The sequence below is a fragment of the Lissotriton helveticus genome, chromosome 5_1 (assembly GCF_964261635.1).
Source record: "Lissotriton helveticus chromosome 5_1, aLisHel1.1, whole genome shotgun sequence".
Classification (NCBI taxonomy): Eukaryota; Metazoa; Chordata; class Amphibia; order Caudata; family Salamandridae; genus Lissotriton; species Lissotriton helveticus.
The window spans coordinates 1,922,368,568-1,922,396,131 of NC_136065.1; the positions used below are offsets into that span (position 1 = coordinate 1,922,368,568).

Genomic DNA, 27,564 nt, shown 5'->3' on the forward strand with positions numbered 1-27,564 from the left:
TGCAGCAAAATGGGCTGTGGCAAATGCGGTAACATCCATAATGCGGAAAACGCCACAGAATCGCATAATTGCAGTGGTCCTCCTTAGGCATGACAAACTATTTTCTTGTGTATCAGAAACTGCCACTTTGTTTTAAAAGCCCACCCAGCCAGCTTGGATGATGAAAAATATATGGTGTGATGGTACCAGTGTTTAAAAATAAAGCATAGTGTTAGTGCTATCATCTGAAATTGTTATAGCGTCTGGCTACAATGTTAGAATGTGGTTTCCAGCCGCTAATGAGACGTAGTTCAAATCGCGGAAATATACCTTGCCATTCACTTCCATTGTGTCGGAAGGACTAGAGCCCGGTGATAAATGGCGTTAGTGGTGCGCAGCCCAATTCTTGGCAGATTAGATTATTGTAATGCGCTTCTGCTTGAGTTCCCGAACTACCTTCTAGACAGGCTACAGAGAATTCAGTCGGCGGCTACCAAGTTAGCTCTAGGGTGGTCTAGAAGGTCCGCCTTGGCTCTGGCATAGCAGCGCTGGCTCCCGTTGAGACAGTCCAGTTCAAGTCTGTCTGGTGTTTAAAGCCCTTCGTGGGCAGGGGCCTGTCTCCATGCAGAGAAAATTTGCTTGGCGTGTCCCTGCCAGGAATCTCTGCTCCTCGTCGGCTAGATTGGTGAAGATACTGAGGTTTAAGCAGGTTAAGTGAGGAGGGGGGGGGGGGGGGGGGGTTAGATCTTTTGCAGTAGCAGCCGCTACACTGGAATGAACTCCCTTCGGAGATCAGAAAAAGTCAGTGACCTCCATCCTTTTAGGAGATTAAAAACCTGGTTGTTCTCCTAGATTTAGTTGACTTTGTTTTTTATGCACTAGATATACTGTCCTCTGCGCCTGCCAACGCCAGGATGCATGTTAGGTGATAGTACGCTATACAAATAAAGTAAATAAATAAAATAAATATTCAGCTTTAACTTGTACGGCATGGCATTCTGCTGCCACCATGTGTCCATTTTGGGCATTGCAGGCATCCACGCATTGTCATGACAATGTCTGCACGGTTCTTGTCGTTACTGCTTGGTGTGGGTGTAAACAAAGGTAGGGCGTCGTACTGGAATACTCCAGTGATTCTGTGCCATGCTATTGACCATGGCGCTTTGCTGGGATGGTCTGTCGAGTTTTTTTTTTTTTTTGAGGAGCGGAATTTTGTGCCCTTTGACTGCTGCATGTTTTTTTTACTTTTTTTCAGAGCGAACAATACGATCAGCGTGTGGAATAATGGAAAAGGTATCCCAGTGGTACAACACAAGGTGGAAAAGGTCTATGTTCCTGCTTTGATATTTGGGCAGCTTTTAACTTCCAGTAACTATGACGACGACCAGAAGAAAGTTACAGGTAAGCCATTTTAGAAAATGGTGTGTGCTGGAAGTTCATGGCCGATAACCAGCACCCAATTGACTAGTTTGTTCCATGTTTTGCTGCCAGCGCTGTCTTTTATGTGATTCCTATAATAGTATCATGTTTCAACACAACTGTTTTTCAGGTGGAAGAAATGGCTATGGAGCAAAATTGTGCAACATCTTCAGCACCAAATTTACAGTGGAGACTGCATGTCGGGAGTACAAGAAACTGTTCAGACAGGTACAGAGCAGTGTGTTTAATACCAGCCAGGGCAACTGAAATTATGAGGCAATGTCGAAGCAAGTGGTTAAGTTAACTAAAGTATGCAGAAAAATAGTTTCGGGTCTATACCTTAAGTAATATTTTTCTACCCTCTGCCTGGGCAAGGCGTTAATGGGGCAAGAGACAGATAATCCTATTGTGTCGCTCGCCTCCTACAGCAAAATAGAAGCCAGCTTTGTCAGTGCTGTTGCATCTGAGATTTACCTGTGGCTTTTGTTCTTTGTTAGACTTGGACAGAGAACATGTCAAATGCAGCGGACGCCAAGCTGAAGTACTTTGATGGTGACGATTACACCTGCATCACTTTCAAACCTGATCTGAGCAAATTCAAGATGGACATCCTGGACGCGGACATCGTGGCCCTCATGTCGCGTAGAGCTTACGACATTGCTGGCGCTGCCAAGGGCCTCAAAGTCTTCCTCAACGGGAAGAAGCTGCCAGTGAGTATTAAAGAACATCGCTTGAGTCCTGTTGGATGCTCTGTTGCTCTACTTGAAAAATGTTATCCGCAGCTAACTTGCAGACTCCTTAATTTGTCTCAACAGTGTAAGCACTTGTGTTTTATTGACTGTTAAAATGTAAACTTCTTCCCCTGCATTGGGTCATTCAGAGATTTGCGTGTTTTGACTAATTTCTTGTGAATTCCCATAAAAATGGTGCACACAGCAGTATTAAAGATTTCTTGTGATGGGGCTTGTATAGACTGACCTAATCATCTGCTTATGCACTGCTGCAGATGCATTGGAGAAGCGTAGGACTTCTACTAAACCACTAATCTCAGATTGTCTACTGTCTTGTGGGGAATCTCCCAGGTTTTTTGCCATTCTGCATTTTCTGGCATGACAGGCACTAATGGTTACAATGGTTCATGTACGTCAAGTAACGTGCAACAGAGCCCATGTCTTGCATTTCTTAATGTATTCCTGGTTTGTAAACAGTTTCCTTTGCTTCTAAGTCACTCTCCCAGTGGAGGGGCTTCGCTCCTCCATCGAGATGCAGGGTCCCTCTTGGGCACCAGGAAGCCCACTGCTGGTCAGGATCTGGCAGTAATAGAGCCCTGTTTTGGGGTCTGGTTCAATGGGGCAACTCACCACCTTCCCCTGTGTTTGATAGATTTCCCCCAGTATTGAGTAATCATTGGGCACTAACGCATTGCATGGGAAAATGTGACCTAGATGTCCGTACACCGCAGACTATTGGGGTTGGGAGACCTACCTGTTTTCCACTGTAGCCGGATGAAAGTATGTCCTTTGAAGACTTTTAAATTGGGTCAGTCTATGGAGGAAATAGATGAGTGCGTGAGCCCATTTGTGCCTCTGCCCATTCACCCTCTCCCAGCGCTCCTGCTCTCTTACCGCATAGGTTTTTGAAACGGTCTGGCTTTATTCCCAACAACCTGTAGTCCACAAATGAGCTTTTGGCTGATCTGGTCTAATGGTCATTTAGGTCATGGAGGCTTAAATTCAGCACAGTTTATCCCACCAGTGTTCCAGACCGTGGCATAGCTGTTAACATCGGAAATGAATTGTATATTGTGTGGGGAAAATTCTCTTCAAAACAATTTTATATGATCAGAGTCCCAGATGTATCCCAGATTGAATAAACCTCTGAGGTCCCAGAGTTGGGTCTGTTTCACCACATGGTAGAGCCAGGTCTTTCACTAGGGGGTTTCATTAGTTACCATCCAGTTGATGTATAAGGGAGTGCACCAGCATACTGTGGACGTTATTTATCGGACTCTTGGATACATACAGGTAAGCTTGTCATCAGCATATTGAGGCATTGGCCTCCTAATCTTTTCTCCAGTAAACCCCTTCAGCTGAGTCATCACACCTATTCTGCAAGAGGTTCCATAACCAATGATACTAGAATTGAGGATCCTATCCTCTCCAGTTTCTAAATCTTGTCATATTAGATTATCAGAAATGGCGTTAAAATTTATTTTTTTCACCAAATTCTCCTTGTGCATTATCTCAAAGTGCATGCGTTGAGGTATAATTCAGTGACTTTTTGGCATTACGAGGAGTTTAAATGATGGAAAATAATTTCTATTCTGAAAAATACTACTGTACCGGCTACCGGAATGGGCTTGGAATGCCTTTTCTGCTTGTATCCAAGACTTGTTAGTAAGTGTTGCAATATCCAATATCTACCAGTGTTTTTGGCTAAAACAGAAGAGAGCAGTCTTAGCCGGTTGAGATCTTTACCACTGATCAATGTACATAATTGTTTTGATGTCTCTTCTCTCTACAACCACCACAACAGGTCAGTGGATTCCGTAGCTATGTGGAGATGTACGTGAAGGATAAAGTTGATGAGACTGGCAACCCCCTGAAAATTATCCATGAAGTAGTGAATGATCGGTGGGAGGTGTGCCTGACGATGAGCGAGAAGGGCTTCCAGCAGATCAGCTTTGTGAACAGCATTGCCACCACAAAGGTATCTTATTCTCTCACTAATGTTTGCTATAGTTAAGGGAGTCATTTGTCACAATTAGTCTGAATTTCAAGTGATCTTTAAATTCCCAGTCCATCTTTTGGAACCCCGCATCACCACTCTTTCTGGTCTACTAAAAGTGTTTGTCTATTAAAGCATGCAGAGGTGGAGGAATGTTGCAATGAAGCCTACAGATTGGTACCTTAGTAGTATTTTGGTAAACTTAAAATACGTTTTTCAGTTTGTGCACAGCACTTTATAGGTTACAATAATTCTACTTAACTTTTTCCTCTTTAGGGTGGTCGGCACGTTGACTTTGTTGCTGACCAGATTATTGCCAAACTGATTGATGTTGTGAAGAGGAGAAACAAAGGTGGTGTTGCAGTGAAGCCATTTCAGGTATGTTCCCACTCATTGAGCTCAGATGGGGATTTTTCCTTGCGACATTAATGGAATTAACTAGAGGATAGGGCTTTCTCACAATTACTTGTTTATTAACCATTTTGGCTACATTTTGAAGTAGATGCAGAAATCGATTTGGAAAATGAATATTTTTGGTGTTTCCACATGGAAGTTCTAACACCTTTATTACTCCTTCGCAGGTGAAGAACCACATGTGGATCTTTGTGAACTCCCTGATCGAAAACCCAACGTTTGACTCCCAGACCAAGGAAAACATGACTCTTCAGGCCAAAAGCTTTGGATCCAAGTGTCCATTATCTGAGAAGTTTGTGAAAGCAGTAAGTGTGGGGTTTTCAAAGATTGCCCTGATCCATGAAAATGAAATCAGTTCTCGATAATCTAATGGCCAGGGGAACCTGATCAAAGAAAGAGGTTTGGTTGTCTCGCATATTTACATTCCCCACACCTGCTTGAATAATTATGCTCCTATGAACTTTGCTTCTTGCGGACTCGGTGGTTAAAGAGGATCATTTTTCTTCCACATGCTTATATTTTCTAAAATTGAAAACTATTCAACTAATGTGGTTGGTTATTGTGGCTGGGAACCATGTCTAAATTTTCACCCCTATGTCACGCTGAAAGCAAGAAACTTTTTGACCAAGTCAAGTTGTTTTGTTTTAGGCTGTTGCTTGTGGAATCGTTGAAAGCATCCTGAACTGGGTGAAGTTCAAAGCCCAGTCCCAGCTGAATAAGAAATGTTCAGCAGTGAAGCACACAAAAATCAAAGGCATTCCTAAACTGGATGATGCCAACGATGCAGGTTTGTGCTTAAAAGTTTATTATTATGGCGTTGAATAAGGAGGTGTGAATGATGTGCTTTTACCTCTTTTATGCATCAGGTTTCAGCACTGTAGCTGGTCTGCTGCTAGTTTTCCCCGCATATGAACCACTAGAAAATAGGCTGGGACCGGAGTGCTTGATGTTTCTTTGTGTGCATTCTCAGCTGTTAGTTGATGGTGGGTAGGACAAGTGGCGTTGCCATAGCCTGGATGTATTAGGCTGTTTGAAATGAAGCACTTTTTAGGATTGTGTTATATTTCGTTCAACTTCAGAAAGTAGAGCTTTACTTGCCTCTAACTACAAATTTAAATGCAGATTGTCTTTCTTGCTAATGAAGTGTCTACACTTTGTAGGAAGCAAGAATTCCCAGCAGTGTACACTCATTCTAACTGAAGGAGACTCAGCCAAGACATTGGCTGTGTCTGGTCTTGGAGTAGTTGGAAGGGACAGATATGGCGTATTCCCTTTGAGGGGGAAATTGCTCAACGTTCGTGAAGCTTCTCATAAACAGGTAAGTGTGCTCCTTGTTTTTCATCCACTCTTGATATGTCTGGTTGTCATACAACAAAGTTCATCCATACGGACCACAGTCTGGGACATCTAGAAGTGGGAGGACCATGGCTTTATTTCTGATTTGTGATTTGCTTAGCCTGAACCCTTACATTCTGTAACATTGTATACTTCATTTGTTTCTCCTTTCTGTAGTGTTTTTCTCGCTAGTGAGAGCGGTGCTATAACGTGTCCTGGAATAGGCCCAGGTTGTAGGTCGCATTCCTCTCTCCTTTAATGGCAACATGATAGCATTAGGTTCTGTCATCTGGTGGATACTGAAACCTGGCCAAATGTATGTTGCATCTTACTTTGAGCAATTAAGCCATGATTTATGGATACCAATTATGAGGCCATTCTCCGAATCATTCAAAAATTAGATAGTTTCTCTGGGTTAAATGATGGTTCTCTAAAGTATCCAACAATATGTGAAATTTCTTCCCATAATCAACCACTTGATGCATAAACCATTGATCGCGGAGTACTGCCTACCTGTCTACTGCTCTTGACTAACTTATGCTTTCTCTTGCTCTGAATGCAGCAGCTCTGCAAGCTGAGCATGTCTGGATCTTAATGCTAAACTGATAGCGAGATTGCTCAGCCAGCCCTGCAAATACACCATCCTTAAGATGGTTATTCTCAATGGTTGCAGTAGGAGTCCTTCATCCATGTGGTATTGAGGTTCTTTTAAGCAGTGCAGCTTAGTTTGCAGGTGCATTGCAGATCTTGTGGAAAACTTGGCTATACACATTTGAAGACCTCTGACTTCCTCTGTCAGAGACCAGCCCCCCCCCCCCCCTAGGTGTTCGAGGCCCTTCTCCACCCGCAGACTCATGCCTGCACCTCATCCCTGGTGGTTCAGTGTGAGAGCCTTGCTCTTCTGCTGGTCCGCTGTAGTCTGTCTTGTGTTTATGCCAGTTATGTCTTTTGTCTGGTTTTTTCCTGTAACTTTCTGTCTCTATTTATTTTGCCTGTTTGTGCTCTTGGAACAAACTGTGCTAAGAGCTGCAAGAATAATCTTTAGCCTACCAAATTATGCCTCTCCCGCGCAAATCAGGCTGGAGCTTGGCCTACAGGCACAAAAAATAGCTTGCGTGAAATGTTGGTTTAGAATCAGAAGCTCCGATAACTGCTCCCTGAATTTCCACCTATGGAAAGAGAAACTCAAGCAGAGCTTGTATCCCAAGGGATTACCTGACCACATCGATAAACCATCTAGGCCTGAAGGAACTGTGTGCTACTACGGGAACGCAGAATAGTTTTAAGACTTTGGTAAACAAGACAGTTAAAAATCTATCAGTACTTGAAGATAAGGAAACACTCACAAGACGATCACACGGCTGGTGCGTGCTGCAGAGCTACACAACACCTGGTCCTCAAGACTACCTGCATGCGGGCTTCAGCCAGTAGCTAAAAGAGAAATACCTCCGGCATCGATTGGGAATTCTTCCTGTCCTCCTGCATCTACCACCATGGAAGCGAACCACAGAAACAACTGAGTGCTGCCTCTGCGCAGAAGCTGAAGAGAGTATCATGCATCTACTATGCATTTGCCACGGTCTGGACCTAGAACGACGCTTGTTATTGAAATCTATCTTTAACACCAAGAGGATAAGAACCTGCAGGCAAGCAGTGAAGGCTTGCTTTGGTGGAGGAGACATACAGCTGGCATGCCGGTTTGTACAATTTATGGGGGCGGCAGAAGAGAAATTGAAAGGGCCTGGATTACCATAAAACAGGTCTAAATTGGGGAGTTACTTTGTCCGGTCCTTAAATGGCCAACCTAAAGGATAAGAGACATCCTACTTTGACTAATAATCAAGCATAACGGTCCAGGACCTGCAGGCAGACTGTAAAACTGTGCTTCAATCCGGTCGAAACACAGCAAAACGGCAGGCTTACAAACATTTTTGACAGTGGCAGAGAGACTCAAACACATACTGCAAGTGGACATTGGATAAACAAAAACAGCCTGGCCAGGCTGTTACTGTTGCTTAACTTGGCAAAGCTTGGGCTAGCTCAGTTTTTATTGATGCACAGGCACTTTAGATCTGATGAAGCGCATTAGGACCAAAATGTTAACTTTAACATGAAGCATAATAATGGTTTTTAAGTGTTTTATCCATTGAATTACATATATTAAATTGTTAATGTTATGTGTATGCAACGGTTTTAATTAATTATGCATAGTAAATAAACTACTACTACTGTTTGTGCCCTTGTCTAACCTCCATGCCGGTTTTTGCCGTCCTCTTGCCCGCCCCCAGCTGCGCTTCCCTCTCCCCATCCCTATTTAATGGTGGCAGCGGGTGTGCTGAAGGCAAGCCCAACCAGCGCCAGGGACCCTCGTTCTCCCACCACCCACCGCTACGACTCTGCACCGGAAGGGGCAACTGCCAGCTGTCTACGCCTGCCGCCACCCAGGGCCAGTTCTCCTGCCTACAAACCTTTACCTCCCTCCGCACCGCCACAGCAAACGTAAGCACGCCGGTCGCCAGCAGCCCTAAGCACTGGGATGCATCCTCTGCAACGTGCTCACCCTGCACAGACTTGTAGTCTGGGACCTCCTCGCCAGATATCGCTGCATTCGTGGAAACCTGGACCAAACCCACCTCTTACATCACCGCCATTCCTGGTGGATACAAGGTCCTGGGGAAAGACTGCCCAGGAGGAGGACTCCCTCCGACTCACCGCCTCCCGCACGAGCGACTCCCAGCCCACCACCAAACACCTCCATTTCCATATCCAGACAAGCCCCAGAACAACCTTACGGGGCACCCTCGCCTACAGTCCTCCCGGACCTCGAACCGCGTTCACCACTGCCATCGCTGCCCTAAACACGCCATCGCTTCCATAAACGACATACTCATTGGAGACCTCAACTTCCACCTCCCCGACCCGAACTCCGCCACCCTCCTGGACAACCTCGCTGACCTTTGACTGCAACAACTAGTCACCACCCCTACCCAAAAAGCAGGACACACCCTCGACCAAGTCTTCGCAGGAGGCAACAACATCCACTTCAGCCACACCACGCAACCCATCTGGACTGACCACTTCACTTCCATGTCAAAAAACCCACCGCACCCACCATGAACTAACTGGAGCAAGATCATAGGAGCTCCTCAACTGCGAAATAATCTCCTTCACGACCCAACGCCAACTCCGCAGCCAAAAAACTTAACAGATGGATCACCAACTCTGCAGACGAGCTCTCCCCCTCCGCAACCCCGACAGACAGCGACACAGGAAGGCCTCATGGTTCACCTCCGACGTCTCGAACTGAAGAAACAGCAAAACTTCGTTAGACCACTCCACTTTCAAGACAGCCATGACCGAATGCCACCAACTCCTCCGATCCACAAATAGGCCCTTCATCTGCAACAAAATCCACGCCAACACCAGCATCTCCAAGGAACTTAAACATCATCCAGGAATTCATTAAGCTGCCCAGCGAACCCACAGACGTCACACCCTCCCAGAACCTCTGCAACAAACTCTGCTCTTACTTGCACCTGAAAATAAGATCCCTCTACAACCACTTCGACAAACACACAGGCCGCCAAACCCACTCTGCCCCCCAGCAACGAAAGTCAGCCTACCATCTCCTCCTGGACCCCAGTCACAACCGAAGACACTGCATCGACCATGGCAGGCATTTACTCAGGAGCCCCCACGAAACCCCTGCCCTCCGTACATCTTCCACAGAGCTGCCCATTGCATCAGAGCTACGATGCACCATCAACGCCTCACTGGAATCCAGCACATTCCACGACGACTGGAAACGTGCAGAAGTCAAGCCCCTCCTCAAGAATCGCTCAGCAGATCCAACGGACCTCAAGAACTACTGGCCCATCTGTCCTCCCCTTCGCAGCCAAAGTCAGAAAAGATAGTCCATGTCCAACTTACGAAATTCATAGAAGGGAACTCCATTGACCGATCCCGCAGCAACTGCAGCACTGAGATCACCCTACTTAATGCCACAAACTACTTCCGCTCGTTCCTCAACCAAGGACACGCCGCAGCCCTGATCCTGCTCGACCTCTCTGCAGCCTTCGATTCAGTCTCCCACCACACTTTCGCCGCCAGACTCCTCCATGTCAGCATACAGGTGACTACTCTCTACTGGCTCTTCTCATTCCTCACCGACCGAATCCAAAGAATCTGACTTCCTCCCTTTTCTCCGAACCCACAGATATCCGCTGTGGAGTACTCCAAGGATCATCGCTCAGCCCCACGCTCTTCAACATCTACATGGCCCCCCCTCGCTGCCATAGTCAGACAGCATGGACTCCGCATAGTATCCTATGCCGACGACATCCAGCTCATCCTCTCCCTCACCAAGGACCCACTCACCTCCAGAGTCCGCTTGCAGGAAGAAATGAAGGACGTCGCAACCTGGATGAGCTGCAGCTGCCTGAAGTTCAAGTCTGAAGACAGAAGTCCTCGGACATGCCCCTTCTGCATGGGACAGCACCTGGTGGCCCACAACTGGAGCCACGGCATCATACTAGACTCCTCCCTCTCCATGACCCAACAGATCAACGCAGCCGCCTGCACCTGCTTCAACACCCTCCGCATCCTTCAAGACCTTCAAATAGACCCCCTCCCTGATTCTGGAAAGGCAGTCACCCATGCACTCATAACCCGCAGATTAGACTAAGGAAATGACCTCTACGCTGGGATCAACAAATCCCTGCTCTGCAAGCTCCAGACTATACAGAACACTGCAGCAAGACTCGTCCTCTGCATCCCCCGACACAAACATCAACCCACACCTGCAAGACCCACGGACTCCCTGTCGAAGAGAGTAACTTTCAAGATACTAGCCCACGCATACAAATGCCTCCTCCACATCGGACCACAATATCTCCTTCCACGTACCCAAGAGAAACCTACTGTAGGAAATGGGGGTTACCCAAATCTCAAAAGGGGTAGCATGGCACCAAGCGGGCAGGCCAAACTTCGAGGACATGTGAAGCACTCACGCAGTATCCACAGACGACACACCAATCACACCACAAAAGAGTCACGACACCACTTTGGTTGGAAAAAGAATAAATTTAGTGATATCTCCAACCTGCAAGGTAAAAAGGAACCAAATAGTGGTAATCACAACAAGGCGCCAACTGGCGCCAGAGCCAAGTACATCAGGGGGATTTATTTACAAGGGACAAAAGGGGTTGAGTCCATAGTCCATAGCTGAAATAAAGAAGAATGTGATTAAGTTAACAATAGATCTGGGACCAATCTGGCGTGGCCAACTCAGGCTCTCTTCCTTAGGGGGTGGCTGTAATTTCAAAATCCCACCTTAGCTCACATACATCACATGCGTTATACGCCAATCCCCACCCCTGTAAGGGAATAACAGGTTATCACAGTATACACTATTCAGGAACACCTGGAATAGATCAGTACAGCAGCTCATAAACCTGGGGCATAAACAGGGGCCTGAAATAACTCATCAGGCCAGCATAGGGGCACACCTGCAATAAATCAGCAATGCTTGCTTATTAACATTGGATACAACCAGGGGCCTGGAATGACACGTCAGTTCAGCACAGGGGGTAGGACACCTGTAATAAAAGGCACAATCACCTGCACAGTGGCACAAAAGCATACCATTAACCATTAGATAGGAAATTGGGCTCACCATAAGCGTGTAAACAGTAACCTAGGAGTCAGGCCTAACCTCAGGGAACATCTGGCAACAGGTACAAATGTGCATTACCTTAGGCATATTACCTGGCTCTGCGTATCAAGCCTTGGCATGAGCAGGTAACATTCAGCAGACAATAACCACTAGGCGCAGAAGCGCATCACACCTGGACAGGTAACATGAAATGCTGCGTTACCATAGGGCAACCAGCGTCCTAATCAGAAATAAACATTGCAAATAACCATTGTAGGACTCTGGGATCATCAAGCCATTAACAAACAGGCTGAGTTACCCAGCCCTTCACTCTGCAGGGCCTAACGCCTAGCTAGGGGTTAACTTGTCCCGGCCCAGTTTAGAGGCTTAAAACGGGCCAATAGGGCCAATGAAGCTCAGAACAGTTTCCAGGGGCAGCACTAGTCCTGGGGCGAGCACCGACCTTGTGCCCCGACTCCAGCCCCCCCTCCAAACCACTACACAGCTGAGACTTCACTCACCGGCTTCCCCAGGACTCTTCTCTACAGTAGGGGCCAGGCACCGACAATGTGCCTCGAGGCCCCTGCAGCACTGACACGTCGGGGTGGAAGGAAGGAGGGGTTCGCGTTCCCTCGAGCACCCCTCCCGGCGGTATCTTTCAACTTCTCTCGGGTCCCTCTGCCTTACGGGGACCCGGGACACTCACTGGCCGTGTGGGTGCCTGGCGATTTGCTTTACCCGGGCCCTTCCTCCTCACAGGGGCCCGGGGTGTCTAAATGGCGTCGGCGTGGCCACCAGGGGCAAGCGCGGGGACTTGGCCCGGGAGGGGGAAGCCTGCCTGGCTTTCCTCCCTCCTCCGTTGGATCGCTTCTTCCGTGCCGGCGGGATTGGCACCGACAGTGTGCCCCGGCCCCGCCTCCTCCACTGGTCCCTCACTCTGGGGCTCAGACCGGCGGGGTGGGCTCCCGCTCCGGTCGCTCTTGCTTCGGGGCTCCCCCTGCGTCCACGGGGGCCCCGCACCGACTCTTCACCCGGGTCCTTCCCCTACCTCACGGGGACCCGGGGCTTCGACTCTCCTCCCGGCCGACAACCAATCCGTGCGCGGCGTTGGCGGGGGCGGGCCGATGACGCGGCCTGGCCCCCGTCACGTGATGGGGGACCTGACGGCCTCAGGGCCTAGCGCGGCCCTCTCCTGGCATCGGGGGCCGTCGTGACGATTCCCACGGCAGTGGGGGGTCCCTCAAGGCGGCGCCTAGTCGCGGCGGTCATTCACGGCGGCAATAAGGGGTAGGCTCCCTTTTAATTAATTCTTTATATAGCGGCAAAGACGCGCCTCCACAAACGGCGCTATTCACAGGCTGCCACAGTCTCCTCAGAACACAGCGCTTTCCACAGCGCACTGCTCCTCAAACCACGGCGCTATTCACAGCGCACTGCCCCTTGTGCCCTCACAGCAGTTTTGGGGCAGAATAGCGCTTCCAAATTATAGCGCTCCCTAGGGGGAGCACAACAGGCCCTCAGAACAAAGCGCTTTTCTTCCCACAGCGCTGAGTAGGCAGTCCAGGGCTTCTAGGGACACGCCGCTCCTTCCAAAGGGGCCATAGCTTCCTGGGGCACCAACCTCCCCAAACAGCGTCTGACAGGCGCACCTCACGGAGGGGGGCGAACAGTTCCACAGCCAGCCCCAGGGGCACACTCCTCCTCTTCTGGGCACCTCTTTCCCTCAGCGCTGGCGTAGTCCAAGGTCCCACAGCGTCATGGACCTAGGGGCCCTCCCTTGTCAGGGGCCCATGGGGACAGCAGAGGGGGGGGTGGGGTTCTAGGGGTGCAGGGCCCAGCTCACAGACCCATGTGGCGGTAGCACCTCACAGCAGGTCCCCTCTCTTCCTTGTCCCAGCGCTGACTGACTCTCTGGTGGCACTTCCCCTTACTTATACCCTCCTCCCAGGCAGTGCCAGGACCTTCTAGAATGTTGGCAAAACTGGCCCAAACTGGCTCAAGGGGAGGGGGTGAGCACCCTGGGTGCCAGGCTTTCCCTCCAAAAGCTAGGGGTAGCTGGGTAATATTATCTAGACCGCTGACCTATGGCAGTCCAGTGACAAAACCCATGACATACATTTTAAATACAATACTTTTCAGTCAGGTGCAGTTCTAAAATGGGGAAATTTACAAGTGCTCACATTATTACATGTCATTACATTTTCAACAAGGTGTCTCACACCACTCATGGCCTATACAGGTTTAATCCCATGGGGGAGACATCTTAGACCAGGGGGTCAAAAGCGAAAAATTTGGGGGGAAAAGGCCAAGTCCAACACCTACTATCTGCAGACCTCGCCAAAACAATGCATCCGCAGGACGAAAACCGGTGTAATAGCCTTCTCATGCGTAGCAGCGAAGACCTGGAACAAGCTCCCAATCAATATCAGACTGGCACCCACTAATACATCTTCAGAAAGAACCCCAAGACCTGGCTCTTCGACTCCCCCACCCCTAGCGCCTTGAGACCCTCACGGGTGAGTAGCTATACAATTCCCTTGTTGATTTCTTAATTGCATTGAACATACTTGTTTTCTATTGGGTGGGAGTTCAAGAAAAGTATAGCGTGCAGTGGCATCGAGCATGCTTGCACTCCCAACACATTGCTATGTTTGAGCTGTCCTTCCATTGGCTAGTACCAAAGCCGGTATGAGTACACTTAATAGTATAGATATTTTTCAGTGATGTTTTGATCATTGTATGGGTGACTCCATTTTTGGAAACCAAGAAACGTTATGCATGCCTGAAAGATGGAAACGCTTGTGTGCAGTAGTGCTCTTGTACTGTCACGTGAATATTTTCAAGTAATTTATGAAAATTCCTATTTTTCATTCACCATGTTGGTGCAAATATTATACCATAAACACCTAACGGCATCTACTGCTAAAACGATCCACCAGCTGAGTTTGAGAGATCGGGTAGACTGGTCACTTACAAGGCATTCCTGAAAAGTTGTACATGTTTGTTGGCTCGCAAATTAATGTGTAGTCCCTACTTGTTCATCTTGGAAATCTTGCACAATTTCTCACCTAAAATGTTTTATTTGTACGGCACATTGCACCAACTAGTACTGTTTTTAGATTGCATGAATCATTTCAACAGGTATTTTCTATTAAAATGAATTGCAGGAATTTGCTGTGAATGTCTCAACTTATGTTTTGAGGTCCTAAATATGGTTGGTTTGTAAGGAAGCAGTCAGTTTCTCTATTTTCCCTTAAAATGACCTTTTTGTATTTAGATCATGGAAAATATTGAAATCAACAACATCATCAAGATAATGGGGCTTCAATACAAGAAAAAGTATGATGACGACGAGTCTCTGCGAACCCTGCGCTACGGAAGGCTAATGATCATGACCGATCAGGTGGGGCTTTCCTCGTGAAATGAAGTGAAGGCATCTTGCGCCATATGAATTAAGCCATGTAATCTGGAAGTTTTGTGGGCCAGGATTCCTATTTGGATAAACTCTTTAGATGACTCCTTGAGAAGCCTTATGCTGTGTACGTCCAATTCCGGCTTGAAATAACTAGTTCTCTGCAAATTAGGTACAAGTAAAAGGCTGAAGTCAAGGCTGGGATTCCCTTTGCCGTTTAAAAACACTTCCCATATCAGCAGGATGATGGGTAAGTCGGCGAGCCAAAGAGCACCGTCAACTAACAGTCAGTACGCCAGTGTAGCTCGTCTCAATACGACTGGGGCCCTCTGACTTCACAATTAGGCCCCCCCCCCCATTCTCCCCCAGATGGTATACTATACATTACACTGATTTAGGGTATGGTATCTTCCTCCTGTACGCATCTACTATCCCTACAAGAGTAGATAAGCATTCTTTGGTCCTGATGAAATGTCATGGTCCTTTAGACAATAGACATGAAACATGTTGACCCCCATTCTTTTCACAAACGTTAACTAGTGCTTAGGTTCTAATCCTGCTCTCACCTGGATTATTGTTTTTTAATCCAAAAAAAAAACCCCCATTGAATAAAGAGACAGCAGCTTTTTTTACCTACATTCTAAACTGCAGAGGTGGCTGTACGTCTAAGTGCGACCAGCATGCTGGTCATTGCTCGAGATAGTAGACGTGCATGGTGGGATTCTGCAGGAACAATTTTCTTATAACTGGCCTGGAAATACTGCTACATAGACTACATTTGTAAATATCCTGGCACTCTGCTCCAAGGCAAAGTGTTTGTAACCGCTACGAAAGCACATGGCTTCAGGCTGTTCCTTCATTGTTTGGTTCCTGTCTGTCCACTCCTTAAGGGGAATAGTCTAGTGCAGTTACGCTTAAATGGAATTCAGTTGGATGCGGGGGCCTGGGTGTTGGTGCCTGAAGTCCTAGGCTCTCATATGGCACGAAATACAATGTTTAGCTGTCCAGTTTCTGTACGGATATCCAGTGACTTTGTTGGCAACTGTTTGACCACCCCATTACATCCACCCATCTGTGCCATTTTTACGCAACCGGTAGATATTGTGCGAAGTTGAAGTTGTACAGGGGTCTAGTTGCAGGAACAATGTTAGTTTGACTTTGTTTGGATTGCTGCTCATTAAATTTGCTTACCTTGCAGGATCAAGATGGCTCTCACATCAAAGGTTTGTTGATTAATTTCATCCACCACAACTGGCCTTCTCTACTGCGACACAAGTTCCTCGAAGAGTTTATCACTCCTATTGTAAAGGTAAATATACATTTTCACATATTTGTTTTAGCTACACTTGTAGACCGCAGATTGACTATGGCTGTAAGCGTTATCTGAGGGAAACCTAGTGCCCACCACACTTGACCCATCTTGCTAAGCAAAGACCTTTATTCTGCCTGGTCTAGTCAGAAGGTAAAATTTGGAAACTGTCTGGATATGATTGGGAGAGGTGTTGAGAATAAGAGTACACAGTGATCATTAGAAAGGCTACTGTTTGGAAGGTCATCCATTGCGTGTTCGTCAAAGTAGTAAATCTAAGGAAATGCTCCCTCACAAGAGATGCTGGTGTTATGAGATTTGGGGTTTAATGATTCTTTTTTTACCATAGGTTTCGAAAAACAAGCAAGAGTTGTCATTCTACAGTATCCCTGAATTTGAAGAGTGGAAAAACAACACAGACTCCCATAAAAGTTGGAAGATCAAGTACTACAAAGGTTTGTTATAAACCCTGTGTGGTAGTGCTCACGATGAGCCAAGTAAGCAATTTTTGTTCTGAGTTAGGGTGGTATTTGGGTTGGGCCTAGATCCTGCATCACTGCTGATGTAAATTTGATGGGGTAATTTACAGTGCTGACTGTGGGGGGGCTCTAAGATTGCAAGTGTTGCAGTGAATTTATTTTATGTGCATTATTTTAATATGGTACTAGCAGTAAAGCCTAATAAATTCTGGTTTGTTGGCCATGTATTCTTTGGCCTTGGATACCAGTACCATTTATGATTGGCCGCCTGCTGGACCCATTGCATGTAGAGACATTCCTGATACTTTTTGGCTATTTAGCTAACTGCATACTGGACTGACCGGACCATCATTAAAATGGGAAAGAAAAACAAAAGTTAAACGACCAGAATAAAAATTTCGAAAGCAGGACTTTGCTCAGCGGTAATTCTATTGAAGTGGAGGTAATTCAAATAAAATCCACTTTAAAAATGCTCTTATCCAAGTTGCAGTTTGACGTCTGGATCGAGAAATGCACTTGCTGCCTGTAATATTGCTCCATGTAAATCTTAAATCTATAAGAGGACCATAGAGCAGGTACTATTGCAGTCACCTTGAGCCCATAACATCGAGCGTCACGCAGTGCTGTGACTCACGGTAACTAGCAAATTCACCATTCAATTGAATCTTCTTAAACCCAAAGGAAGTAAGATGCTTCCACAAGTAGATGTTCAGCCGTGCTGATGAAAAGAATCCAGTCTGTAGTGAGTCGTGTGCAATGATTTCTTGGTCTCTTAAGTGGATTTGTGTCCCCATAGCAAGTGACCAGAGCAAGTTATTGGTGGTAACACAAGGAGATGTCATCCCTTCCGAGGAGCACAATACTGCACGGTGAATGGTCCCAAAGAAGGGAAACTGCCACTACAACGCGGCCGTTTCAACGAAAACCTACCACGCATGCATTACAACGACAGCCTTTATCACGCATACGTTTACTACGAGGTACGTAGTAAAGGCATGTGTGGTAAAGGGTACAAATAAAAGGGGTTTGGGGGGCTTCCCCCCCCCAAAAAACACTAACCTTTAGACGAGATGTGCAGGCAATCTGCGTCGCAGAGGAAGGAAACGGCCGTTTCTTTTTTCCTACGTATGACGTCTCCACGGAAAAATAGGTGGAGAAAGATGAGCGTGAAAATAGCATTCCGTAGTAACGCATGCGTGGTAAAGGCATGCATTACAACGGAGTTCGTTGAAAGAACATGCAACCCCCGAAGAACGTGTATTGTATGAAGACGTGCACAGATCCCACGGTGGTGCGCTTCTCCTGTAAATGATGTCACTTGATAGTGCAATAGCTCAAGGATAACTCTTCCCCATTGCCTATAGTGCTGAGAAGACTACACAAGTGACCCCTAAATTAAAGAAAGAAAAAAGCCTTTGACCTCCTGAGTAAGTGTACAGTAGGCAGCTTTTGGACCCGCTGGTACTGAATAAGGTGGAATGTGCCACTCAATGAAATATATAACTGCCCCGTTATGCCATGTGATTTGCTCCAGAGCTTTCATAGCAAGTAAAAACAAAAAAGCATGCCTGCATGGAACCAGAATTAGTGGCATGAGAGCCATGGTCTTCTTTTGAGCTTATTCATTGGGGACTCTATAAGGGGAATGCCAAAGTTACAACCGTAAAATTGTGCTCACCCAGCCTGGCACAACTATAAATGAAATGCCCAGATAGATCCCTCGCCACAGCATCGCTCACCAAAACTCCTGTGACCTGTCATGGACATGCCTCGGTGTCCACTTAACCTCTCGTTAGACTATGCTTTTCTGCTCCCATTTCAGTGCAAGCGGAACAGGGGGTGCTTGCTTGCCAGCACGGAGTCTCTTCCAGTGGCAAAATTGCACTAGTGAAAACAGAACTGGTTGCCTTACATACCGGCCGGTACCTTAGGTTTTCCACCCAACACTGCAGTTTATTTCTCCTGGAACTCTTCCTGCCACCCCAAATGTTCCCTAGTAAAAAGTACTAGATCATGTTTTCCGGCTCTTTACAAAGTGTTTTCGTCCTGGAAGCACAAAAGAATGGTGCCAGGTTATGAAAGTTTAAGAAACAGATGGATGGCATGCAGATCAGACGTTCCCCCAAGTCAAGAGATCTGGGTTAAATCCATCGTTCTTTTGCTCACCATGCCACTTCAGTTTAGACCCAGCCATATGCAAATCAGTCTAGACTCTATGCCTCATGGGAACAGTCCAGCCCGAACTGCGAGGCCAGGTCCTCCCTGGTACGGAAACGAGCATCCTGGGACAGATTTTGGGGCATCACCCCCTCATCAGCAGGGGTAGCTTGAACCCAATGGTAGTAAGCCCGGGACCCAAAGTTGTTCATGGAAGCGCCTATGTTACTAGTAGTTCAGACAGGTAAGTAAATGCTGTGGGGCTGGGAGAAAATTGACTTGCACGTGACGTGCAGTGCTGTTGTGGTGTGCATAACTAACCAAGCAAAATTTGGCTTTTAGGTTTGGGTACGAGCACATCTAAAGAGGCTAAAGAATACTTTGCTGAAATGAATCGGCACCGCATCCCATTCAAGTATGCCGGCCCTGAAGATGATGCTGCGATCACCCTGGTAATGGATGCTTATATATTGCTCCTGGTACTCAGGCTTGTAGACATGTATAGCTTCTCCTTAGCCACTGGAACAAGGATGCTGCTGAACTCTGCTTGGAATCCAATTTGGTGGCCCAATGTCCTAGTTCCAGCTCTGATTTTCCTGGGGTTGGGTTTTAGCAAGTGAACTGAATTTTTCAAATATTGACGTGCATCAAACACAATTTATAATGTACGTTTACCTTAACTAAACTGTTTGAAAAACTCACTGCGAAACTTGCCTCCCCGCCCCCCAAAGAAACTCCCTACTATTTCTGTACACATTTTATTTTAAAGGCAGGCACATATTATTCTTTTTAAACGGACTCTTGAAGGTCAATAATAATGTGCAGATACCACATTTAGTATTGCTTTGTTAATTGGTTTTCTCATGTTGTAATTGTGCTTCTTAGTTATTGCTGCCAAAATGAATGTTGGTGATGGTTAAATTACTACCGTAGTACAGAAATTGATTTTTCTTTTTTTGCACTTCGCATTTTTTAACACTGCAACCTCCCCCCCACCCCCCCCCCCCCCGAAAATCATCCTCGTGACACTGCTTTACATGATAGACTCTAGCGTTGTGAACCCCCTGTTTTAGCAGCTAAAGCGGGGTTGGAGTTCGGAATCGGCCTCTTGTCTGCAGTTTGGCAGAAAAAAAAGGCTCCAACATGAAAGGGTGGGTGATTAGTTAAGTAAGTGAAATGCCTGATATGTAGGTGTGAGTTAAAGGAGGTTGGATACAAGTGTGGAGGGATGAATAAGTGAAAGAATGGATGAATGAATAAAAGGGAAAGTATGTATGAAAAGATGAATGAATGGGAGGGTAGATGAAAGGGTAAATGCATGGATGAATGAAAGGTAGGTGTGCATGGATGAAAGGGGGATTCATGTGTGAAAGGGTGGATGTATGAGGCAGGATGGCTGGATTAGTGGATGAATGGAGTGTAAGGATGGATGAGCAAAAGTTAGAAAGATGCATGGGTGAAATGGTGAATGCTGCGTCGTCGAGGAACCCAACTTAGGAAGCTGCGACAGGGTGAAGGTCTTTATAGGCCTCTTCTGTCTGCAACTTGGCAAACAAAGGGAAGTGAGTGAAAGGATGGTTGATGGGCAGATGGATGCGTGGGAGGGTGGCTGAGTGGATGGCTGGCTGAGTAAGTGCCAATGGATTGATGGGTTGAGTGTAAGGGAGGATGGACGGATGGATGAAGTGAAAGGGTGGGTGGATGAGTGAAAAGAAGGGTGAATTAAAGGGTAGATGGATGAGTGAAGGAGGTTGGACGGATGAGACGTGATAGATGAATGAATGGATGAGTGAGTGGGAAGAAGGGTGAACAGATGGATGAGCTGAGTGAAAGGGTAGATGTAATGAAATGGTAGATAGGTGGAAGACAAGGGATGACAGGATGAGTGAAAGGGTGGATGAATGGGCTTGGAGATGGATACAAATGGTCTGGAAATGGGTGGACAGACGGAATGGTGAAAGACTGCACGATGGATGAAAGCTTGAATGCATGACAGATTAGAAGGGTGAAATTGTGGGGATCGGCTGATGATGGAAGGATGAATGGATAGATGCATGGATGGTAGAGACAATAGAGCTCTTCTGAGGAGGGTTGTGATCACTTTACTTTGGTGCCATAAGAGCTTTGGTTCTAACTGGTGGGTGTCTTAATTTTCTGGCTGCTCCCTTGATCTGAGACCATCGTATCTGTAGACAGACTCCTGTTAATTCTGTGCTTGAACTCTTGCTCACTCCGATGTAGATTTGTACCTTAATACAGATTCTCAAAATTGAATACATGGTTTCCCTTTTTTAAATGTGTCCTGTTTGATCCGATAGGCCTTTAGTAAGAAGCAGATTGATGACCGTAAGGAATGGCTGACTAACTTCATGGTAGACCGCAGGCAGCGCAGATTACTTGGCCTACCAGAGGTAAGTTGTTGTTTTTTTACCTTTTTTGTTGTTGTACTCTAGTATGTTTGGGTGGTCCACTGCTTTGCTCAGAATTCCAGTGATGTAAGCATAAAAAACTTAACACAGTATTTTTTGCATAGGATTATTTGTACGGCGCAGCCACAAAGCAGCTGACTTATAATGAATTCGTCAACAAAGAACTGATCCTATTCTCCAACTCTGACAACGAGCGCTCCATCCCATCGCTGGTGGACGGTGAGTTAATTGCACCCAAGATAGCCTCTACACCCAAGAGGAGTGTGAGTGCTAGAAGTGACATTTGTTCATTTTGTTTGTGTTTTTAAATCGATCTCAGGTTTGAAACCCGGGCAGAGAAAAGTTCTATTCACATGCTTCAAAAGAAATGACAAACGGGAGGTTAAGGTGGCACAGCTGGCTGGTTCCGTTGCTGAGATGTCTGCTTATCACCATGGTGAGGTAAGTAGCTAAAACAGTCCAGTCTTAAACCCCCCCTGCCCCATGGGGCAGAGTGGGATGCACAGTTGCTGCTATATATATCACAAAACCTTTATAGCCACTACCTTGATGCTACTGGGCTATGTTCACCCTAGTTGAAAATGGCAAGTGTGCAGATCCATGCCCCTTGTGCCACAGGTAATGTTTGGATCCCTTGGAATGGAAGGAGATCCCATTAGCTCCCCTACTCCCATCCCGCTATTTCCCAAACATAAGCTTTACCAAGCACAATGCCACCATGTGAGTTATTTGTTGTGGATGCCGTCAAAGCAGTGCAGCTCAAGCTGAAGGGCTTTTGACTGCTCTAACCTGCATTGATCGACTACAGAGCTTGAACAGGAGTGGGTTTTCGGCGAGTGCGCAATGGGTTCTGTCCTAATCATGTGACCGCGTTGGTCACCTGGCAAAAAGAAATCTTACAGCAAATGTACTTCAGTTGTGGTTAGTTACAGATTACAATTGTATATCTGCCTCTGAGGTGCCAGGCTACTGGTTTTGCTATTAATCAGTGGGCTCTGCCACACAAGCATTCATGGTGGTGTATTTCTTTCCAGGCTTCCTTGATGTCTACCATTATTAACTTAGCACAGAACTTTGTGGGGAGCAACAATATCAATCTTCTGCAGCCCATTGGTCAGTTTGGTACGCGCCTGCATGGTGGCAAAGATGCTGCCAGCCCCCGATATATCTTCACAATGCTAAGGTAAGTCTGCTTTTAAGATCCATTTGTGAAGTTTTCAAACCCACCTTTCACTGCAGCTCTGAATCCGGATCAGTCTTTCTGCTGGTATGATGCCACCGTACTCCAGTAAATAAATGTCTTTTTATGCAAGTTCTGAATGTCCGCTCATGCTGTTGTCCTCCTTGTAGTCCCTTGGCCCGTCTGCTGTTCCCTTCGATGGATGACAATGTTCTGAAGTTTATCCGGGATGATAACCAGCGAGTGGAGCCAGAGTGGTACATGCCCATCATTCCCACGGTGTTGGTGAATGGTGCTGAAGGTATTGGAACTGGCTGGGCATGCAGGATTCCCAACTATGATGTCCGCGAAGTCATAAACAATATCCGCCGAATGCTGGATGGAGAGGAACCCCTTCCAATGGTGAGTTGGTGATCTTCTCAGTCATGGTTGGAGCTGTTCTGTGATGCCGGGCCGTTCTAGAATTTTCTTTTATTCTTTATTTAGCTTCCAAGCTACAAGAATTTCAAAGGGGTTATTCAAGATTTGGGTCCAAGTCAGTACCTGGTGAATGGTGAAGTGGCTGTGATTGATGAAACGACACTTGAGATTTCTGAGCTTCCCATCCGGACGTGGACTCAAGTAAGCATGCGCTGCTCTGCTTTCTTACTCTTGGCCTACGACAATTAAATGAAAATAGGTGAATTTGTATGTCAATACATTTGAAGGTTTATTTAGAGTTGCAACTTCTAGACACTCGTAGAAAGGAACAAACTACGCTAACCATGTCCCTGTGTTAATTATGGTTTTTCACAAGCAGACCAAGATATGCCAAACACTGACAAAGATGATTAAGGATAACAAGAGGGAACTTAACATCCCATCAAAGCGTGCAATAACCCTAAACATGGTTAATCTATTAAAGCAATATTTACATGACCCAGAAAACTCGCTTGGTAGGAGCACTTAGAGGCTAATGCAAAAATGGTCGTCGTCCCCCCCCCCCTCAAAAAAAAATTTCATGCCTGCGAAATCTAAACCTTCGCACAAGAGCGAACTTTAATCTTGTGTGCAAACATGGGCCCAAGGTATGAAGGTGACTTTTGCTGAATGGGTCAATGTTATTATATATGGTAAAGGAAGCAGATGACAACAATAGGGCAGTGCTTTCCAATAGGTGCATAAACTGGATGAAAGCGGGCCTATAATCCCTAATGAGGCATCGCACCAGAATATGAAGGACTACACGCATTCAGCAGCCCACAAATACTATGCGTGAATTCACCGCCTGATGGACCATATCCTTACACTGAAATAGGAGGAGGGGGGTGCACAGGATTATAGTGCTTTCAAACAAGCCTCTGCTAGGGGCAAGGTTTGATTGGATAAGATAAATCACCATCAATGTCGATGAGGTGACTGAATTAACCATTCTTGGGGACCAGGTGGGAAGAAGCCGTGACTCAGTCATAGTGCTAAGGAACATTTCAGAATGTCCAACTTAAACTGAATATACCATAGCAGAAATACTATTCAGGAGATAATGAAGCATGGAAAATCATTGCAACCAATTTAAAGGCCGCTAAAACACAGATCTATGCCCAATTGAAAACTACATAGCTTCATAATATATGAAAGTTAAGCAGTTTTATATAAAACCAGTTATAGAATACATAGTCTGCTAAACCTTACACGTTAACTCCGGACTAATTTGAAGAATTAAAGCCAATTTAGAAACTAAAAATTGCAACTGCAATAAAAACCTCCAAAGCCCAAGAACTGGACCGGCAGCATCATCTTTGGCATTGTAGTACCCTAGAGCTTCTGATGTAACCAGCTTTTGCTGTGTCTGTAGAAGGTGTCCATGTCCCAAACTTCAACGTGTTGTGGTAGTGCTGTCTGACTTCTACCACTAATGAGACGAAGTGGGCAAAAAGTGCATACTGTCTGGAGCCATGCTTCTAGCACGGTTAGCTGCCTGTACAAGTTGGTATGATAAAGTGCAAAAAGTCAATTCTATCCCCTGCCTTCAAGCTATTGTGCTAAAATGCAATGTGTAAAGATTTCCATTGTGATCTTTTGTATGTGGTTTGACTTAACCTCCAATGACACTAGAAAGCCGGTCCATAAGTACCTGGGTGTCAGTGCATAGATCTTCATTGTGTATATGAGAAGCTCAATGTGTGCAACACATCTGTCTTCCCTTCCTTTACCCAGACTTACAAAGAACAGGTGCTGGAGCCCATGATGAATGGTACCGACAAGAGCCCTCCTCTTATTCAGGACTACAGAGAGTATCACACAGACACCACTGTGCGCTTCGTGATTACTATGACTGAGCAGAAGTTGGCTGAGGCAGAGGCTGCTGGGCTGCACAAGGTTTTCAAGCTACAGAGTCCGCTTACCTGTAACTCCATGGTACGCTTCAGCTATGCAAACAGCACTTATGTTGTGAATCTGCACAGCTTAAATGAATGAGTTGTAGGTTTGATTCCTGAAGCATGTTTTTTCTTTTTGATACAAATTCTCTTTATTTTGAACTGAAAACCTGCCCTTGGTCGAGCTATTTTATTTTATAAAAACCTATGCTGCTTAAACTGCAGCAGGAGTCTGTCACAAATGCAACCTTTAATGGTGGCAGGGTATTGCACCCAAGTAATGTGTTGTACATGGAGGTTGTTATGCTTGATAAATCAGTCAAAGTTGGGGTGTTTAGATTATTTTTTTCTATAACCAGGGCCAACGCTGTGGGAACTGCATTTATTCATTGTGGATGTGCAATGGGTTGGTACTGTCCATAAAATACTATGAGTTGTCTTGTGGCACTTTGGCATTGCTTAAGAAATAAGACTTCCTTCTCAGGTGCTTTTTGACCATGTTGGCTGCCTTAAAAAATACGAGACCGTGATGGAAATTCTGAAGGAGTTTTATGAACTGCGACTGCAGTACTACGGACTTAGGAAGGAGTGGCAGGTGGGAATGCTAACAGCAGAGGCGTCCAAGCTCACCAACCAGGCTCGCTTTATTCTGGAGAAAATAGAGGGCAAGATTGTGATTGGTAAGTAAAAAGGATAGATTACATTTTTGAAACTCCTTGTCTCTATTAAGATTGTAGTGTGAAAGTTTAATTTCTTATGCTCTGTATTACATTTTAGTCTCTGCTGATTTGTTTTGAAATTGTCCCTGTAAACAAAAATATTGTGTACAACAATGGGTGCTACAAAACCAAACTGCGCCAGCAGAAGATCTTGAAACAACCTGCAGAAATGTCCTTCTGTGAGGCTGGTTAAATTTAGTTCATACCGGAGTGTTATTGGTTTTTCAGTATGGGACCTTTCTCACCACTGACACTCTGGACTGAAGACGATTATAGTAAAGATTAACATATATCCAGCATAGCTTACTCTGAAGTGATGTGGGTTTTCGTGGCACTTTTATAAAATGAGTGTGAATGAAGGTATTGGTCTCGTAATTTTTAGACTTGATATAGCTGTGCAGTCTGTTGCCTATTTTGCTAGTAGACTCGATCTGTATTCGGATGTTTACCTAGTTAGCCTTTTATAACCATGCCAACTGGATTATTTATTTTTTCTTTCAGAAAATAAACCAAAGAGAGAGCTTATCCAGTTGCTTGTGGACCGAGGTTATGATTCTGATCCAGTGAAGACATGGAAACAAGCTCAAGAAAAGGTATGATGGTCTGTGGCTGAGACAACAGATCTCACAGGCGGAGGAAACAACCAAGCAGAGGACTCAGCCATCCCATTGCGAAGTCCCTGTCATATGTCTCAGTTGTGCTAAGGAGTGGGATCAAAATTGTCCAATTGTCAGAATGGTCCTGGTTGGATGTGATGCTTATTTAACACCCCTTATATCGTGGCCACTTCACTTAATTTTCTGTGCTGTATGCGCATATCAGCCGTCATCGATTGGTGCTGATGTGTATCATTAGACACTTCAAAAGCTGAACTTCAGGCCGTGACATCCCTCCACCCACTATTTTCTAGATACTTAAATGGAGGCCTGAAGTATTTCCATGCTAGTATATCCTGTTTAACACATGGTTAACGGGTGGTCCACAAAGCACTTTGATTATGTGCATTATTTCTGGTCTAGACACCTTTTCAAGTCTTTGTCTCTAATATGTATCAGTCACTCTAATCAGCTGATAACGGTGCAATAAACATTGTTTTGTACTTGCCTACAGGAAGAGGCTGGTGAAATGATTGAGGAGGAAGAGGCGGAAAATGCAGCCCCCACTTCTGGGCCAGATTTCAATTACCTGCTGAACATGCCGATGTGGTACCTGACAAAGGAGAAGAAAGATGAGCTCTGCAAACAGAGGGACACAAAGGTGAGCTGTAGTCTGTTCTGTGTAAACAAGCAACAAGATGTAGCTTTATGGCTAGAGTGCTCAACTTCGAAGCTAGGGAACTGGGTCCGAGTCTCTGCAACGACGCTTAACATCCTGTGATTCTGGGCAAATACCTTAATCACTCACTGCTTAACAAAAATGAATGTGTCAATCTGTAAATAAACTGGTGCTCATTTAAAGTGCTCTGCTACCTGATCGCTTCGGGTCTAGTTTGCACTATATAAAACTCAAATTCTTTTTTAAACATTAATAGGGGTTCAGTGTAAACGAGTTTGACATAACATGCATGCTTGTTCTTTAACCCCAGCTTCCATTCTTGTACCCACTGCGATCCTCAACTGATCCACCAAAATGTGTGATTGAGTGGCAGAATTCGGTGTAATCAACTTGCTCCTTGCCTGAAAACCTGTAACAAACATCCGCGATGCCTCCCTCTGGATCTTGATCTTGGCTTTCTGGGCCTTGCAGGAGCCACCGGCCCAGGAGGCTGCGGAAGGGGCTAAGCCGGAAACCAAAGGCTACGGTTGTGGAGGAGGAAGTTGTGGAAGAGTAGGAGGCGAATAGGTCCGGGAACACACTGTCCCAGGAAGCGCAGGCGATCTGGCACTGGCTGCTAGCCAGGCTACCCATCTACCAGGTGTGCAGAATGCTCAGGCCGACGCACTCAGCGGCTGGTCCAGGAAAACCACGAGTGGGACCTAAACAACAAGGTGCTAG

At 46.0% G+C, this 27,564-nt stretch overlaps 1 protein-coding gene across 2 annotated transcripts in view; it reads left to right on the forward strand.

Annotated features, from left to right (window-relative positions):
* Positions 1-27,564, forward strand: part of TOP2A (DNA topoisomerase II alpha) — a 67,328-nt gene that overhangs the window by 13,944 nt on the left and 25,820 nt on the right. For both annotated transcript variants that reach the window (XM_078645516.1, XM_078645515.1), the window contains exons 5-26: positions 1,235-1,380; positions 1,529-1,626; positions 1,896-2,108; positions 3,934-4,107; positions 4,402-4,503; positions 4,707-4,844; positions 5,188-5,326; positions 5,700-5,857; positions 14,805-14,930; positions 16,138-16,248; positions 16,598-16,703; positions 19,227-19,336; positions 21,203-21,295; positions 21,418-21,532; positions 21,633-21,754; positions 22,348-22,496; positions 22,664-22,895; positions 22,980-23,114; positions 24,690-24,890; positions 25,335-25,530; positions 26,071-26,162; positions 26,680-26,826. In XM_078645516.1, coding sequence (XP_078501642.1) covers positions 1,235-1,380; positions 1,529-1,626; positions 1,896-2,108; positions 3,934-4,107; positions 4,402-4,503; positions 4,707-4,844; positions 5,188-5,326; positions 5,700-5,857; positions 14,805-14,930; positions 16,138-16,248; positions 16,598-16,703; positions 19,227-19,336; positions 21,203-21,295; positions 21,418-21,532; positions 21,633-21,754; positions 22,348-22,496; positions 22,664-22,895; positions 22,980-23,114; positions 24,690-24,890; positions 25,335-25,530; positions 26,071-26,162; positions 26,680-26,826 — 3,103 coding nt within the window. The remainder of the gene's footprint in view (positions 1-1,234; positions 1,381-1,528; positions 1,627-1,895; positions 2,109-3,933; positions 4,108-4,401; positions 4,504-4,706; positions 4,845-5,187; positions 5,327-5,699; positions 5,858-14,804; positions 14,931-16,137; positions 16,249-16,597; positions 16,704-19,226; positions 19,337-21,202; positions 21,296-21,417; positions 21,533-21,632; positions 21,755-22,347; positions 22,497-22,663; positions 22,896-22,979; positions 23,115-24,689; positions 24,891-25,334; positions 25,531-26,070; positions 26,163-26,679; positions 26,827-27,564) is intronic.